The sequence below is a fragment of the Galleria mellonella genome, unplaced genomic scaffold, assembly GCF_026898425.1.
Source record: "Galleria mellonella isolate WM207_F2 unplaced genomic scaffold, CSIRO_AGI_GalMel_v1 utg121, whole genome shotgun sequence".
In the NCBI taxonomy this organism is placed as follows: domain Eukaryota; kingdom Metazoa; phylum Arthropoda; class Insecta; order Lepidoptera; family Pyralidae; genus Galleria; species Galleria mellonella.
This window is the reverse complement of record NW_026441983.1, coordinates 1,781,452-1,797,962: the sequence shown is the minus strand read 5'-3', so window position 1 is coordinate 1,797,962 and position 16,511 is coordinate 1,781,452. Positions and strand designations below refer to the sequence as shown.

Here is a 16,511-nt window from a genome sequence, read left to right as displayed (position 1 = left end):
CTTCAAAAAGGGTATATTGTTTCCTCAGGGTTTTTTTTATACTACTTAGAATAGCAAACAAGCTAACGGCCCACCAGATGTAAAGTGGTAACCGTCTCCTATAGACATGAGCAGCAGTACCATGGACATAACAGAGTATACTGTTTCGCCCATGATACCCCCATGCGTTGCCGTTCCTGAGGACTCAGGTGTTATTCCTCTGTACCTAGTAAATTTACGCCATATCCTACCTTTCAGGGTCAGCAACGCGCACGTAACGTAAGTGCAGGCGGGGGGAAATGATTGTAACTATCGGAGTCTACTTTCCCCGTTATTATCAATACACCCTATCGGGTCGACCTCCACGCGGTTCCATCTGGAAACTATCGTGGTTTATGGTATTCTAATGGATTCTATCACCTATCATAGTCACCTATCATCCCTCACTGGTGCCCCGTCAGCGTATACCGATAGTGCAAGCGGGGTTACCATTCCATTATCACCCATTAAAAAAGTATTGTAGGCGTCCATAGGCTACAGTGACCGTTTACCATCATACAAGCTGTGTACCTTCGTGGTATAAAAAAAAACATAGGCTAGTCAAAAATATCACTAAATATTATTTTCTCAAACATGCTTGGAAATGTGAGCATTATTTTGACAATCTTCTTCGAGATAAATCAAAATTGCCGTACTGGCCAGATACATGCGGGCAGCGGCTGGAAAAAGTTGTATGAAAATCCATATCTGTCGTGTTTTGCGACCAGATAAATTACTATGTAAACTCATATCTGTCCTGTAATTTAAAAATGGAATGACCTTTTACTTCAAATCATGGCTACCAAGGAGGAAACTAATAAAGGGTTTTATTTAAATTTCAAACTGGCTTGCAAATAGAAAGCTGTTTATTGAAAAAAAAAAGCAAGAAACATTATGGCGCGTAAAAAAATATTATTGTACGTTATTCGTCATTGAACTTAAAAACTAAAATTGTGTTTTTGATTTCCGCGCATTGTTTTAGAAAAAGTACTATACAAGCCTTGGCCACAACTAGGCATTGATGGACTCAAGTATGCACGATCGTCCATCAATGCCTCAGTTGCTGGCCGCTGCAGTAATGTACTATAAAATCAACACAGAATTGTCGACGTAATCGCGTAAAAATTACAAAAAAAAGATACGAATTTAGAAACTCTCCCTTTTGGAAAAACGCTCACAAAAAATAATGAGATATTAAAGTTTTCCCCGATTGGCTTTGTAGCGGTCGCTGTGATCTTAGCGCTCGACTCAAATCAATAACTTTACTTGGCTTGATTTTTTAATTTTCCTGAACACAGAGTCGATTCTGAAACGCCTATTCACTTAATCTACCTCTTGAATGTGATATTTATTTATTTATTCATTAGTACATATATGTGTACATGGCGGACTTAATGCTAAAAGCATTGTCTCCCAGTCAACCATAGGGAAGTGTCAGAATACACGAATGTGGTACTAGTAATTATTGATATACATACATACTAAAATTACATATGTAAACGAATAAATATATATATATATATATATATATATATATATATATATATATATATATATATATATATATAAATAACAAATATACATACACATATATGACATATACTATATTGTACACGAAATTGAGAATAATATAAAGTACTTACTGTTTGGATAAAGTAAAAAAGTAAGCATGAACGGTTTTTTTTAAAGACGGTTTAGACCAGTTTCCCAACCTTTTTTGTACCATGCCCCACTTGAACATTTCAAAAATTCAATATAATGTTGACTTCCATGCCGTTCCAACTGGAAAACCATGTCGTTTTATTTTTTAATTCGTCATGATGGGCTAACTGACTTACGTTGGGGGGAGGGGGAGGGATTGTTAGCAATGTAGGATATTAGTCGCATTGCTAGTAATATACCCTGTCAGGTCGACCTCCACGTGGTCCCCCTTGGAAATTATCGTGCTAAATTCCAGGTAAATTCATCACGATTGACTAACTGACCTGCCTTTTCTCGCTTATCATCCTTCACTGAAGCCCCGCCAGCGTATACCGTTAGCACAGGCGGGGTACCATTCCATTGTCATCCATTAAAAAAAACTGACCTGCGTTTATCCTCGATTATCATGCTACCCAGGTACCTCGCCAGCGTATACCGATAGCCCAGGCGGGGTTACCATTCCATATTCAACCTACAACTGAATTCCTATATTGTGTTTGTGTACATATACATATAATATGTACATATACATATTTATTTAAATAAGTATGTATAAATAACTTGAAATGTACATTTTTAAATTCACATTATTATACATATGCATATCGCTATATGTATTTAAAAAACGAACAGATTGCCTCCATTCAAATTGTTTATAATTACTCCTCTCCATCCAAAGGTTGCCTGGAAGAGATCGCTCTTAGCGATAAGGCCGCCCATTGTTTTCTCACTGTGATCATTTCTTGTAATTGTTTGTATCTATAATAAGTTTACTATTGTAATCTTTTGGAGGAAACAATAAAGAGTATCTATCTATCTATCTGTCTACTTATGTATTTCTTTATTTAATAAAAAAGCAGTCACATAGGTACTGTTTTTGAAACATCTGATATCCAGTACGAGATATAAATATTATAAATATTTTTTTATACAATTTAAAATGGCAAACAAGCTGACGGCCCTCGTAATGGAAAGTGGTAACCGTCGCCTATAGACATGAGCAGTACGATGGACATAACAGAGTATATTGTTTCGCCCATGATACCCCTCATGCGTTGCCACTCCTGAGGACTCAGGTGTTATTCCTCTGTACCCAGTAAATTCACGCCATATCCCACCCTTCAAACCGAAACATAGCCATGCAAACACAACTACTTCACGGTTGAAAGACGAATGGGACAGAGGTACCCAAGCAATCGACTTTTGTACAAAGTCTCCCTCTGGTAAAATATAAAATAGAAATGATTAAATTGGGAAAAACTTTTAAAAATACATGTAAAGTAAAAGAAGATTTTTTTTCACGCCACAGCAGGGTGTGGGGTTGCCAGATAATCACAAACAATTGTAATCTTATGGAGGAAACAATAAAGAGTATCTTTTTTTTTATGCAACTTAGAATGGCAAACGAGCTGACGGCCCATCTGATGGAAAGTGGTAACCGTCGCCTATAGACATGAGCAGTACCTGTCTTATCTATCTATCTATAATCGAGGCAATAATACCATAATGTATATAAAATGAATTAAATTAAATTTACTAGTTCAACAACATCGATATATCACTAGATGGCAGCACTAAACGGCGGCGCCTTTGATGAAGCGGCTAAGTGAATTTCACTTTGATTCCAGCGGCCGGGGAAATTGCCCGGTTTCCGAGACCGACTTCAAACTAAGAGAGTAATGAGTTTGAGCATATACCTATACGTATGATTATATTTTAGTGACCTATATTTATTGAATGGAGATTTTTTTATTCGTTTATCGTGTTCCTTCTTTTTTTAAATGTGTTTATTTATGTGTGTGTGTGTGTGTGTGTGTGTGTTGGGGAGGTAAATGAACTTTTCAACCGACTTTCATTAGAAGGGTTTCTCAATTCGGTCGTATTTTTTAATTGTGTTTGTGACCTCATAATTCCGTCAGTTGTGAACCGATTTGGAAGATTCCTTTTTATCTGAAAAGACATACTTACAGATTGATCCTGTAGAAGTTCTACCAAAATCGATTTATTAGTTCGAAAGAAAGAAAGAAAACAATATTTTTATCCAAGTAAATTTAGATTGAAGTTTTTTAAATAGTCATAAATTTTTACATTTTAAAAAGTGACCATTAAGGCTGCACACGCGACGGAAGCTTAAAAATGGAATAACTCCTCCCGTTTTCCCAACATTTCCCTTCACTGCTCTGCTCCTATTGATCGTAGCGTGATGAAAAGTATACTATAACCTGCCCGGGAGTATGAAGAATAATTTTACCAAGTTTCGTTAAAATCCATCGATTAGTTTTTGTTTCTATAACGAACGTACAGACAGACAGACAAAAATTTTACTGATTGCATTTTTGGCATCAGTATCGATCACTAATCACCACCTGATATTTATTTTGGAATTATATTTCATGTACAGAATTGACCTCTCTACAGATTTATTATAAGTATAGATTGCCGCCCATTTGCAACGTAATTTCAGCTAAAAAGAACGGGCAAGAAACTCGGCTGTTGCTTTTTTCAAAAAGTTTAACTATGTAAATAAGTAATTGCATAAATAAGAGAGAGGCCCGCAAGGGAAAAGAGACAATGGGAGACCACTGCCACGATGGGAAGATAAGATCAAAGGAAGAGATAAATGGGCGAGGAGGCATTTACCCAATCTAGGGTTCTATATTGCCCAACATTGTACCTTTCTACCTGTATTCCTTGGTGGGAAGAGATTGTTACTAATGCGGAGTACCAGTCCCATTGCTAGCAATGTACCCTATCAGGTCGACCTCCACGTGGTTTCCCTTGGAAATCATCGTGCTAAATTCCACACCTATTCATCACGATTGACTAACTGACCTGTCTTTTAATCCTCACCTATCATGAGTCCCTGGTACCTCGCCAGCGTTTTTTTTTTTTTATACACTTTGAATGGCAAACAAGCTGACGGCCCACCTGATGGAAAGTGGTAACCGTCGTCTATAGACATGAGCAGTACCATGGACATAACAGAGTATACTGTTTCGCCCATGATACCCCCCATGCCTTGCCATTCCTGAGGACTCAGGTGTTATTCCTCCATACCGAGGAAATTCACGCCATATCTCTACCTTCAAACCGAAACACAGCCATGCAAACACAATTGCTTTACGTATTCATTACGATGGGTTAAGTGACCTGTCTTTTCATCCTCACCTATCATGCTTCCCTGGTGCCAGCGTATACCGCTAGCGCAGGCGGGCATTGTTTTCCTTATCATCGCCCATTGTTTTCTCATTGTGATTATTTCTTGTAATTGTTTATATATTGGTTGCTTGAAAGAGATCGCTCTTAGCGATAAGGTAGCCCATTGTTTTCTCACTGTGATCATTTCTTGTAATTGTTCGTATTTGTAATAAGTTTACTATTGTAATCTTTTGGAGGAAACAATAAAGAGTATCTATCTATCTATCTATCTATCACCAATTAAAAAACAACCGTATTCCTTCTATGAAAAAGTTGCACAGCTGTGTTTCGATTTGAAGGGTGGGGATACGGCCGTGTACATTACAGAAGCATGGAGGCAGGGAAAAGAAATATATTTCTTTCTAATACGTAATTATTTTAAAGTGAAATTGTGTACACAATAACAGAAATAAATAAAATATTTCAGTAAAATAAAGAAAGGAGTTTAAATAAGCTGGTATTTTAATAATTCGTGGAGTAACTTTAGCTGAAATAGTTCTGTCGCCGCCAAAAGGCAAAGCGGGCGTAAATCTTATCTGAGCAAACGTTTACAAAAAGAATTCATCAAGTATTTTAAAAACCGCAAACAAGACAGGTCGAGTTATTTTTGTTTTAAAATCTTCATACTTTAAAACTTAAAACAAATGTAGTTTCTAAATTCTGTTTTAATTCAAAGAAGTTATAACAGTGAGGAAGAAACGACGCAGCACTTTTTTTTACTTGATGGAAAGTGGTAACCGTCGCCTATAGACATTAGCGGTACCATGGACATATAAAAAAATATACTATTTCGCCCATGATACCCCCCACGCGTTGCCATTCCTGTGGACTCAGGTGTTATTCCTCTGTACCCAGTAAATTCACTGCCATATCCCACCCTTCAAACCGAAACACAGCCATGCAAACACAACTGCTTCACGGTAGAAACACGAATGCGACAGAGGTGGCCAAGCAAACGACTTTTGTACAAAGTCTCCCTCTGGTAAATATATATATATATATATATATATATATACATATATATATACATACATAAACGATATATCTCCTTTGGAAAACGCACTCTAGAAAAAACATCGCTACAAAAAACATCTTAAAATTCCTAACACCGATAAAAATTACCTGCGAACTTTAAAAAGGGCCAGCGCAAAAGATCGTGGAAAGGCTGCAGTGTCACAAGTTTTTCTGCTAAAAAAATGTCCGTTTTTTAATAATAAATACATAGATAGTACATGAAAATCTAACCAAGGAATTGTCACAGAAGCGCTCTCTAAACGGTATCCTTTAAATCGACTTTTTGCTCATTAGTTTTTAGGCGTAAATTTCAGGAGTAGCAAATCTAACTAAGTATACAACTTTTAGATGGCGTACCGAGATAAAACTGCGTCTTTATTTCATTTTTCTATATACCACTGAGGTGGCAAACAAGCATACGGCCCACCTGATGGTAAATGGTTACCGTAGCCTATGAACGCCTGGTATACCAGGGGTATTACGCGCACGGTACTGACCCTGAAGAAACCTCTTTACCCCCCTTTACTAAGATAGATAGATAGATACTCTTTATTGTTTCCTCCAAAAGATTACAATAGTAAACTTATTATAAATATAAATAATTACAAGAAATAATCACAATGAGAAAACAATGGGCGACCTTATCGCTAAGAGCGATCTCTTCCAGGCAACCTTTAAGCTTCTTTAATGGATGATAATGGAATGGTAACCCTGCCTACACTATCGGTACACGCTGGCGGGGCACCAGTGAGAGATTATAGGTGAGGATGAAGCAAGTCAGTTAGCCCACCATGACGAATCTAACAATAAATCCATCACGATGGTTTCCAGAGAGAATCACGAGGAGGTCGATCTGACCATATATTGCTAGCAATGGGGCTACTAATCCCCATTACGAACAACCCTTCTCGCCCCGAGCTTAGAAGCTTGCACTGTAAAGGATTTGATGTAAGAGTGGGAGCTGACGAAAGATAATTCCAATGTATGATGTTTTAGACAACACACAAGGAGATAGCCCTTTCAGACCAAAGATTTTTTTCTTTCAGATTAAATATATTTTCGTGTTTTGGAGCGAAGCCATCTTGCCGGCACGCACGAGACTACTGCACCACCTAACCGCTAAAATGATTTCTTATTGGCTGGTTTAGAATCTCACTATCATGTTATTTCAGCTTCGTGCGTAAAAATGAATTGCGCGCGGTTTTAGAATGTTTTAAAGTTACAACTCACGCCCGTATCGTTCAGGTCTGAAAGGGATAGGGGATTCTGAAGGTAAATCTCTCTCGGAGGTAATCTGGGGGCGAAGTCAAACAAAATCTTGTACAGGCAGGATAAGATTTTGAATTTTGCGTACGACCAATGAGTGGAACTCACTCCCTGCTTATGTTTTTTCATCCAAACATAACCTGTACCAATTTAAGCCAAATATGAATAGGCTAAGCGTGGACCCGCCAGCCCCATCTTAGACCACATCATCGCTTCCTATCAGGTGAGATCGTGATCAATCGTGGGACCTTTTACCAGAGGGAGACTTTGTACAAAAGTCGATTGCTTGGGTACCTCTGTCCAATTCGTGTTTCAACCGTGAAGCAGTTGTGTTTGCATGACTGTGTTTCGGTTTGAAGGGTGGGATATGGCGTGAATTTACTGGGTACAAAGGAATACATCTGAGTCCTCAGGAATGGCAACGCATGGGGGGTATCATGGGTGAAACAGTATACTCTATTATGTCCATGGTGCTGCTCATGTCTATGGGCGACGGTTACCGCTTTCCATCAGGTGGGCCGTCAGTTTGTTTGCCATTCTAAGTTGTATAAAAAGAAAATAAAAAGAGATCGTGATCAATCGTGGGACCCTTCAATAGTAAAAAAAAAAATATATATAATAAAAAAAATTACAAAGTAATAAATACTAGCTGTACAGTTTCAATCCTTGTACAAGGGCAACATAAAGGCAAAAGAAATAGGTCGTAGCTTATGTTGAGGTGGAAAAATCAAAGAGCCTTCGCACCTAATGAATTACAGATGAGGCACTCATCTGATTGGGCGGCCATCTTGGCTGAAAATCTGTGAAGCAGGTAAGCCTTCTTAGAGTTGTTATAGAAGTATAGAATTATGCCCGTGCCACGTTGTTCTTTTAAATATTTTTCTTAAATAATAATTTAAAAGTTTCAGAATGTTTTTTTTTTTTCGAAATTTAAAAAATACATATTGTTTAAAAAATCATTTGTTACATTTACGTTACTATATCTTTAAAGTCGATCAGAAAATTGTATAGAAAACAATTTATATAATAATATACTATTGTCTTAGATTATGTAGATAGTGTCTTCATATAAATGCTTCGAAAAAAAAAATAGGTCACTTTTTATACATGTATGTGTGTGATAGGGTTACCAGGTTAGAAATTATTACTTTACATTATGGTAAATAGGTGAAGGTCGTAACTTAAAATATTTGTATGTATTTAATGCTTTATAATATTTATGTTTATTAAATTTTTTTATTTTTTTTATACAACTTAGAATGGCAAACAAGCTGACGGCTCACCTGATGGAAAGTGGTAACCGTCGCCTATAGACATGAGCAGTAACATGGACATAACAGAGTATACTGTTTCGCCCATGATACCTCCCATGCGTTGCCATTCCTGAGGCGTAAGGTGTTATTCCTCTGTACCTTGTAAATTCACGCCATATCCCACCCTTCAAACCGAAACACAGCCATGCAAACACAACTGCTTCACGGTAGAAACACGAATGGGACAGAGGTACCCAAGCAATCGACTTTTGTACAAAGTCTCCCTCTTATTTATATCACCTCCCTCACCAGAGGGAGACTGTACAAAAGTCGTTTGCTTGGGCACCTCTTTCCCATTCGTGTTTCTACCGTGAAGCAGTTGTGTTTCGGTGTAAAAGGTGGGATATGGCAGTGAAATCACAAGGTACAGATGAATAACACCTGAGTCCTTAGGAATGGCAACGCATGGGGGGTATCATGGGCGAAACAGTATACTCTGTTATATCTATGGTACTGATCATGTCTATAGGCGACGGTTACCACTTTCCATCAGGTGGGCCGTCAGCTTGTATGCCATTCTAAGGTGTATAAAAAAAAAAGTATATTGTTGAGAAGTAGAACAACGGTGACGACGTTCAACACGAGCTTCCTGGACTGGCAGTAGGCGCTGTCTTTGGACGCCACCCTGATACAGTATATTGCTAGCAATGGGGCCACTGGTCCCCATTACAAATAATCGCCTCTCGCACTCTCTTTTTTCAGAAAGCGATGTATGTAGGTACCAGGAGATCATAACCGTACTAGAAGTTGACTTACCAACGGTGGTGAGAAGCATATTGTCGAGAAGTAGAGCTATGGCGACGATGATCAGCACGAGCTTCCTGGACTCGCGGCAGGCGTCGATCTTGGCGCGCCAGCCGCTTCCGAAGCCGTCGGACGCGACGCCCATGGTGGGAGGGTGCGGGGTGACTGGACCTGGATACATTGCAGAAGTTGTTATTTCTCATCCGTTATTAGAAGAATTAAATAGGAATAAAATTAAATAAAAATAAATATAAATAATTAAATGTTGTGCTACAAAAAAAAACTTAGATTGTAGCAAAACCAGTTCATCATATCAGAAATTATTCGTCCACTGCTGGACATAGGCCTCCCCCATATACTGCTATAAAGAACGGTCTTGAGCCACTTGCATCCAATTCCACATGCAAAACCAGTTACTTTTATTTAAAAACTAAAATACTGCACCGATTTTGTAAAACTTCTTTGGAACCTTTTTTTTTTTTTTTTTTTTTTTTTTTTCTGAATGTGTTTGCTGTTGGCCGTGTGTGGCCTTTACAGCTTTACCGGACGCGAATGCAGGGGCGAGTGCTGATGGCACTCCAAGCCCGCGATAGGGGAGCGACAGAGGTGTCGACTCTTTCTTATGGACTGCGGTGTGTGTGTGCGCCTAAGGGCGCCAGAGTGGCTCGGCCTCGGCTTAGGCCACCGCACTTCGACCCCCGTCGAGGGACGGCGAAGGGTCGGTACGTCTGGGTGGGTGAGATTGCGACGCGGTTGTTATGCGCTCGGGCGCAAACCTGATCGCGCGCGGACCGTGTGTCGCGAGGGTTCTTCGCCCCCGCCGGCGGGGGCGGTGTGTGCGATGTGTGGGTGTGTTTGTAGGGGCTCTTGTCGAGGGTTCCGCGGTAGGTAGGGAGGGAGACGCGTTTGCCGTCGTAGTTGGATCATCGGGGTCCAAGAGTGCGTGCCTCGGGCGACGACGTTTTGGAGCGACGTTCTCTATGGGGGGTTTGTATTTGACCGCTCTTACTATGAGCGGATTTGAATGGGACTCGGCTGAGGCGAAGTAGCGTCGAGACGCTTGCTTCATGAATTGCCTTATAGTGGGTATTTTGAGGTCGCGGTGTAGATCCACGTTGCGCACGTACCACGGGGCGCCCGTGGCCCGTCGCAGAAATTTATTTTGCACCACCTGAAGGGGGTGAAGTAATGAAGGAAGGGCGTGGGCGAAGACGACACTAGCGTACGTCATCACCGGTCTTATACATGCTTTATAGAGCGTCAGCTTTGCGTTGAGCGACAATTGGCTGCGCTTGTTAATAAAGGGATGGAGGCGTCCCAGTATAAAATTGGCCAGGCCTCGGACGCGCTTAAGATGAGATGCGAAACTCAACTTGGAATCTAGTGTCACGCCTAGGTATTTGGCTTCGTTCGTCCAGGGGACGGGCGTGCCAAACAGCTGAATAGAGGCGGGAAGGGATGGTTTTCTTTTGGCCGTGAAAAGTACGGCGGCGCTTTTATCTGGGTTGACTTCGATGCGCCATTTTCTGAACCAGTAGGCCAGCTCGTCCACCGCCCGTTGAAGCCTGTTGGCTGCACAGGCGGCCGACGTGCTGTCCACATATAGGGCTGTATCATCAGCAAAGAGGGCGATTTGCACTCGGGGCTGACGCGGGATGTCGTTGGTGTACAACGAGAAGAGGGTGGGGGAGAGGACAGCGCCTTGAGGGACGCCGGCTCTAATCGGTCGTGCGCTGGAACGCACTCCATTGACGCGATAGCGATATGACCTATTGGACAAGAAGGCTCGTATGATGTGCACGAGCCTGTCTGGCACTCCCATCTTGTGCAGTTTGAAAATCAAGCCGCTGTGCCAGACTTTGTCAAAGGCCTTCGCTACGTCGAGAAACAGGGCACATGTGACCCCGTTGGATTTCAGGTGTCGGGCGTTGAGGACGTGTTCTACTACACGATGTACTTGATGAACAGCTGAGTGCTTGGCTCTAAAGCCGAACTGCTCATCGATCAGGATGCCTTTGGACTGTAGCCAGTCTTTCAGGCGTGCGAGTATTAGCTTCTCATACAGCTTCCCCAGCGAGCTGAGGAGACTGATGGGGCGAAAACTGGTGGGAAGGGACTTATCTTTCCCAGGTTTGGGAAAGCCTACGACATCGGCTTCTTTCCAAGCATCTGGAAAGATGGCATTGGTAATTGCCGCATTGAAGATCGCTACTAGGAGTAGCAGAATGGTTTCTGGCAGACTCTTAAGGAGTCTGTTAGAGATACCGTCGGCACCGGGTGCCTTTCGGTTGGGAGTTCCTTTGATGAGTGTTCGCACCTCATCCAGTGTAACGGGGGGAGTGACTCTACTGGAGGGATCGACAGGATTCGCTCCACCTCGGATTCTACCTTCTCTAGATGATCATCGGGCACCGGAAGGGTGCTCGGCATGCATTGGGCCTCTAGGCTGTCTGCTAGGCATTCAGCCTTTTCTTCATCAAATATGGCCGGACTGTTGTTTGTTCGGACTAAGGGCGGAAGGTCGGAGTAACACTGGTCTGTTTTGATGGTTTTGGCTACTCGCCAGTACGCGGTATGGCAGGGGGTGAGTTCTTTGGTGAACTTATCCCATCTGTCTCGCCGAAGTTCCGCTATGCGACTCTTTACTTCGCGCTGTAAAGCTCGCAGGCGGGTTCGGTTCTCTTCTGAGGGATAGCGGTCATACGCTCGTGTGGCTGCATTCTTAGTGCGCAGCAGAGCCCTTACATCATCAGGCAGGTTCCATCTACGGTCGCCCGTATCCGGAACCTCCCTGGAGCAGTCCTTGACTGCCGACTGCAGGTGCTCTGTTAGCGCGTCTATGGCTGTAGTCGTCTCCTCGATAGATTCGACTACGTCCGGGATGCGGTCCAGTACCGGAGAGTTAGTCGACTCGAGGACTTTCTCGAGCCGGCTCCAGTCCGTGACCGTTTTAAATTGAGGCGCCCCGTCTGCAGGTGGGCCTAGCGAGAATGTGACGGGGCGGTGGTCGGAGATGAGTTCGGCATGGACCTCCATAGAACTCAGCCTTAAGGCTACGTTCTTTAGTAGGGCCATGTCGAGGATGGAGTCTTTGGAACCATCTCATATCATTATATTTATATGATAGAAATTATCCTACTTTCAAATAAATAAAGATTTTTCCAAATCGGTTTACAAATAACGGAGTTAGGAGGTAACAAACAAAATATTGCCAAAGTTTTCCCAAGAGACTACAGCATGGGGTTCTTCAAAAGGGAAAATAAAGAGATTTCTTCAGGGTCGGCAACGCGCGCGTAATACCACTGGTATTGCAGGCGTTCATAGGCTACGGTAACCGCTTATCATTAGATAGGCCGTATGCTTGTTTGCCACCTCAGTGACATAAAAGAAATATACCCGAATTGTAAACCTTCTTTGCGATTGCCAACCCACCTGCCAAGCATGGCAGCTACTGGCAGAACTTCCCAAAGAGGAGGTCTATGTTCAGCAATGAACAGCTAGTGGCTGACATGATAATTATGATGTCCATGTTAATGTTTAAGAAATCGAGATAAATTTTTGTCATTCTTTGAACGTTGACTTTTTCACGAAGCGATTGAACTCAGACCATACGATTCGGATCAATGCAAAAATTTATATTTTTCCCCATAAAAAAAACTTACTTTTTTATGCAACTAAGAATGGCAAACAAACTGACGGCCCACCTGATGGAAAGTGGTAACCGTCGCCTACAGACATGAACGGTACCGTGGACATAACAGAGTATACTGTTCCCCCCATGCGTTGTCATTCCTGAGGACTCAGGTGTTATTCCTCTGTACCCTGTAAATTCACTACCGTGTCCCACCCTTCAAACCGAAACACAGCCATGCAAACACAACTGCTCCACGGTTGAAACACGAATGGGATAGAGGTGGCCAAGCAAACGACTTTTGTACAAAGTCTCCCTCTGGTAAAAAACCTACTTCAGTTGTGACAAACCCAGTTATTTTGAAGTAAAAATTAGACTGCTAAACCCATTTTGATAACATTCCTATGGAACCAATCTGTAAGTTAATCCTTTTAGATAAAAAAAAACATATTGCTTTATAACTGCCTATTTCTATACCATTAAATCCCCGTAGTCGCCTCTTACGACACTCACTGGAAATAAAGCGGTAGCCCATTCCCTGCCGGGACCACAAGGCGATATTAAGTAAGGACATATGTATGAAATTGATCCACGGAAATTACATGATCATCCAAACACAAAGTCATACAATACCCGATCCAAGCAAGCAAATAAGCGAAGCCATACGAAGTGTATTTAATAGGTAAATGGGTTGCCGTAAACAGAACTAAATTAGGTAATACGACGCCATACTTCCCAACACGTGTTGTTAACGTGACTGGTGATTTTACTCCTCAAATACACAGACAGGCGTGAATTTACAGGGTACAGAGGAATAACACCTGAGTCCTCAGGAATGGCAACGCATAGGAGGTATCATGGGCGAAACAGTATACTCTGTTATGTCCATGGTACTGCTCATGTCTATAGGCGACGGTTACCACTTTCCATCAGGTGGGCCGTCAGCTTGTTTGCCATTCTAAGTTGTATAAAAAAAAAGATCAAAATCATGATAATGATATCAGCCGTGCTGTCCACAGCTGAACATAGGCCTCCTCTTTGGGAAGTTCTGCCAGTAGCTGCCACACTTGGCAGGTGGGTTGGCAACCGCAGTTAATCTCACGATGAGCTAACTGACCTGCCTTTTCATCCTTACCTATTATGTGTCCCTAGTACCCCACCAGCGTGTACGGTTAGCGCAGGCGGAGTTACTATTCCATTATCATCCATTAAAAAAACCGCAAATAGTCTTTGGTGATGTGTTAAAAGGGACGCTGCTGCGCATTCCTGAACCGTTAGGTTCCCTTAGTCTATTCTTACGACACTCACGGGAAAGGAAGATGGTTTACTGTATTATTAATATTTCCCGAGAAGCTCCCCCATTGTATATACCATGCAAACGACTTTTCTGCAGTTCGCCCTCCTTCTTCTTCTTCCTACCTTTACCCCAAATTATTATTTGCAATCAGCGTAATATATTTCTCTTCCATTCTTCTCTATTCGCGATCACTTTTGCATTCACTTCCATTCTCGCCATATTGTCTTTTACACAGTCCATCCTTGTCTTTCTAGGTCTTTCTCTACCCATATAGAGTATATGTCCAGAATATATACATTAAATAAATTACTAACACAAAAGTAAAAAAAAAACATCACATGACTAACTCTATCCAATGAAAACCAGCCATTTCACTTTTTAAATAGCAAACAACAAAAAGTCTGAATGTCGTTGAAATATTGCCTCAATTAAAACTAAAAATGACAGTTGACAATAGACTATAGAACATCAAAATGGCGGGAAATGAGCGCGAAAGTTAACGATTCATATCCAGCGGCGCGGCTGAGTGGTTCCGTCTTTCTTTGACTGAGAGGGATATAATTAAATTGGCTACAATCATTTATATTTGCTATTTAAAATTATTTTAACGGTTTTTTTTTTTTTATTTGTAAGGCAAAGCTAAGAACCGTCAGCCTAAAAAGTACAAATGTATATCAAGGAACTTGGTACTGTTTATCCGTCCGCATGTACGCAAAACTGAAAAGAACAAACTCTGAATAAACTATCGCACTTTACAATGACAGTATCATAAAAAATTAAAAAAAAAAAATGTGAAGCGTCAGTTTCTCAGCTGTTTTGAATTTGTTTCTCCAATAAGACTTTTTTATGTTTATTTTTTAAAGTAATTTTGGACATATTAAATATGCAAAGGAGGTGGAAGGCCATTCCAGATTTTTGCCCCAAAAAACCTGAAACTTCCTCTAAAGAAGACAGTTTTACGCGCAGGAAGCTTAATTCTGTCTGTGAATTTATTTCTAGTATTTCGACTACGTATACCTTCCGTTTCCTTCTAGACTGAGAATCCCATTGCTAGCAATATACCCAACCAGGACGACCTCCTCGCGGTTCCCCCTGGAAACTATCATGGTTAATTCCTGATGAATTCATCATGATGGGCTAACTGGCCTGTTTTCATTCTCATCTATCACCCTTCACTGGTGCCCCGCCAGCGTATCCCGTTAGCGCAGGCGGGGTTACCATATCATTTTCACCCATCAAAAAAAAACATAATGATTAAGGGATGGGCAGCAGTGTCTTACTTAAAACATCACCAAAGTGTAACTGCAGTTGCCAACCCGCCTGCCAAGCATGGCAAATAAGACTTAACCCTTTTTTGCATGATTTTTTTTTATTGGTGAAATAAATCAAGTTGATATAATTCATGTTCAAAATTAAAGGAAGAATGGTTAAAAAAAATAAATTTGACAGCTATGTTTTTTTTTTTGCAATGGACATTAAAAAGGTCAACACACGATCAACTTCTTTGATCTTTTATATATTTTTGGGGCATTCAATGTTATAATGGAAATTTCCACCATTATGCAAAGAAAGATTAAGACTTATGTTCAGCAGTGGACTGGACAGAGAACTAACACAATGAATAGAAGCCAATACAATCATTATTTGGATTTTTTGTTGTCTGTATGTTTGTCTCTGCATTATGCTAAAACTACTACACCAAACTGGAAAAAGTTTTAATAGATGTATTGCTGAAGGCCTAACTTAAAATTTGCTGTTTTATCGAGATACGCCATCTGAAAATATTAGAATCTCGATTATCCGGACATCGATTATCAGAATATTCGATTATCCGGACTTACTCGTCACGGCTCTAATTGCCGATTTAGAAATAGTTTTTTTTTATGGTTGAAAATGGTATTGTAACCCCGCCTGCGCTAACGGGATACGCTGGCGGGGCACCAGTGAAGGGTGATAGATGAGAATGAAAACAGGCCAGTTAGATCATCATGATGAATTCATCAGGAATTAACCATGATAGTTTCCAGGGAGAATCGCGAGGAGGTCGACCTGGTTAGGTATATTTCTAGCAATGAGATTTTTAATCTCCATTACTAACAATCCCTTTCCCCTCTAGAAATAGTATTATGTGTTAATTCCCAAAGAGGTTTGACGGCAGGCACGCGGTCAGTCTTAAAACTATAAGTCAAACCTTTTTGTTATATGGATAGAAATACATATTACGCTGACCCTAAATAATAATTGGAATAAGGGTAGGGAAATGACGACGATTATTTATTTATTTAATAAAAAAAAATATATATATAATAAATAAATTATTTCATTACAT

At 40.9% G+C, this 16,511-nt stretch overlaps 1 protein-coding gene across 1 annotated transcript in view; it reads right to left on the bottom strand.

Annotated features, from left to right (window-relative positions):
* LOC116413560 (synaptic vesicular amine transporter) overlaps positions 1-16,511 on the bottom strand; it is a 43,382-nt gene that overhangs the window by 21,491 nt on the left and 5,380 nt on the right. The window contains exon 2 of the mRNA XM_052898428.1: positions 9,267-9,425. Within this exon, the coding sequence (XP_052754388.1) occupies positions 9,267-9,399 (133 nt within the window). The 5' untranslated portion in view covers positions 9,400-9,425. The remainder of the gene's footprint in view (positions 1-9,266; positions 9,426-16,511) is intronic.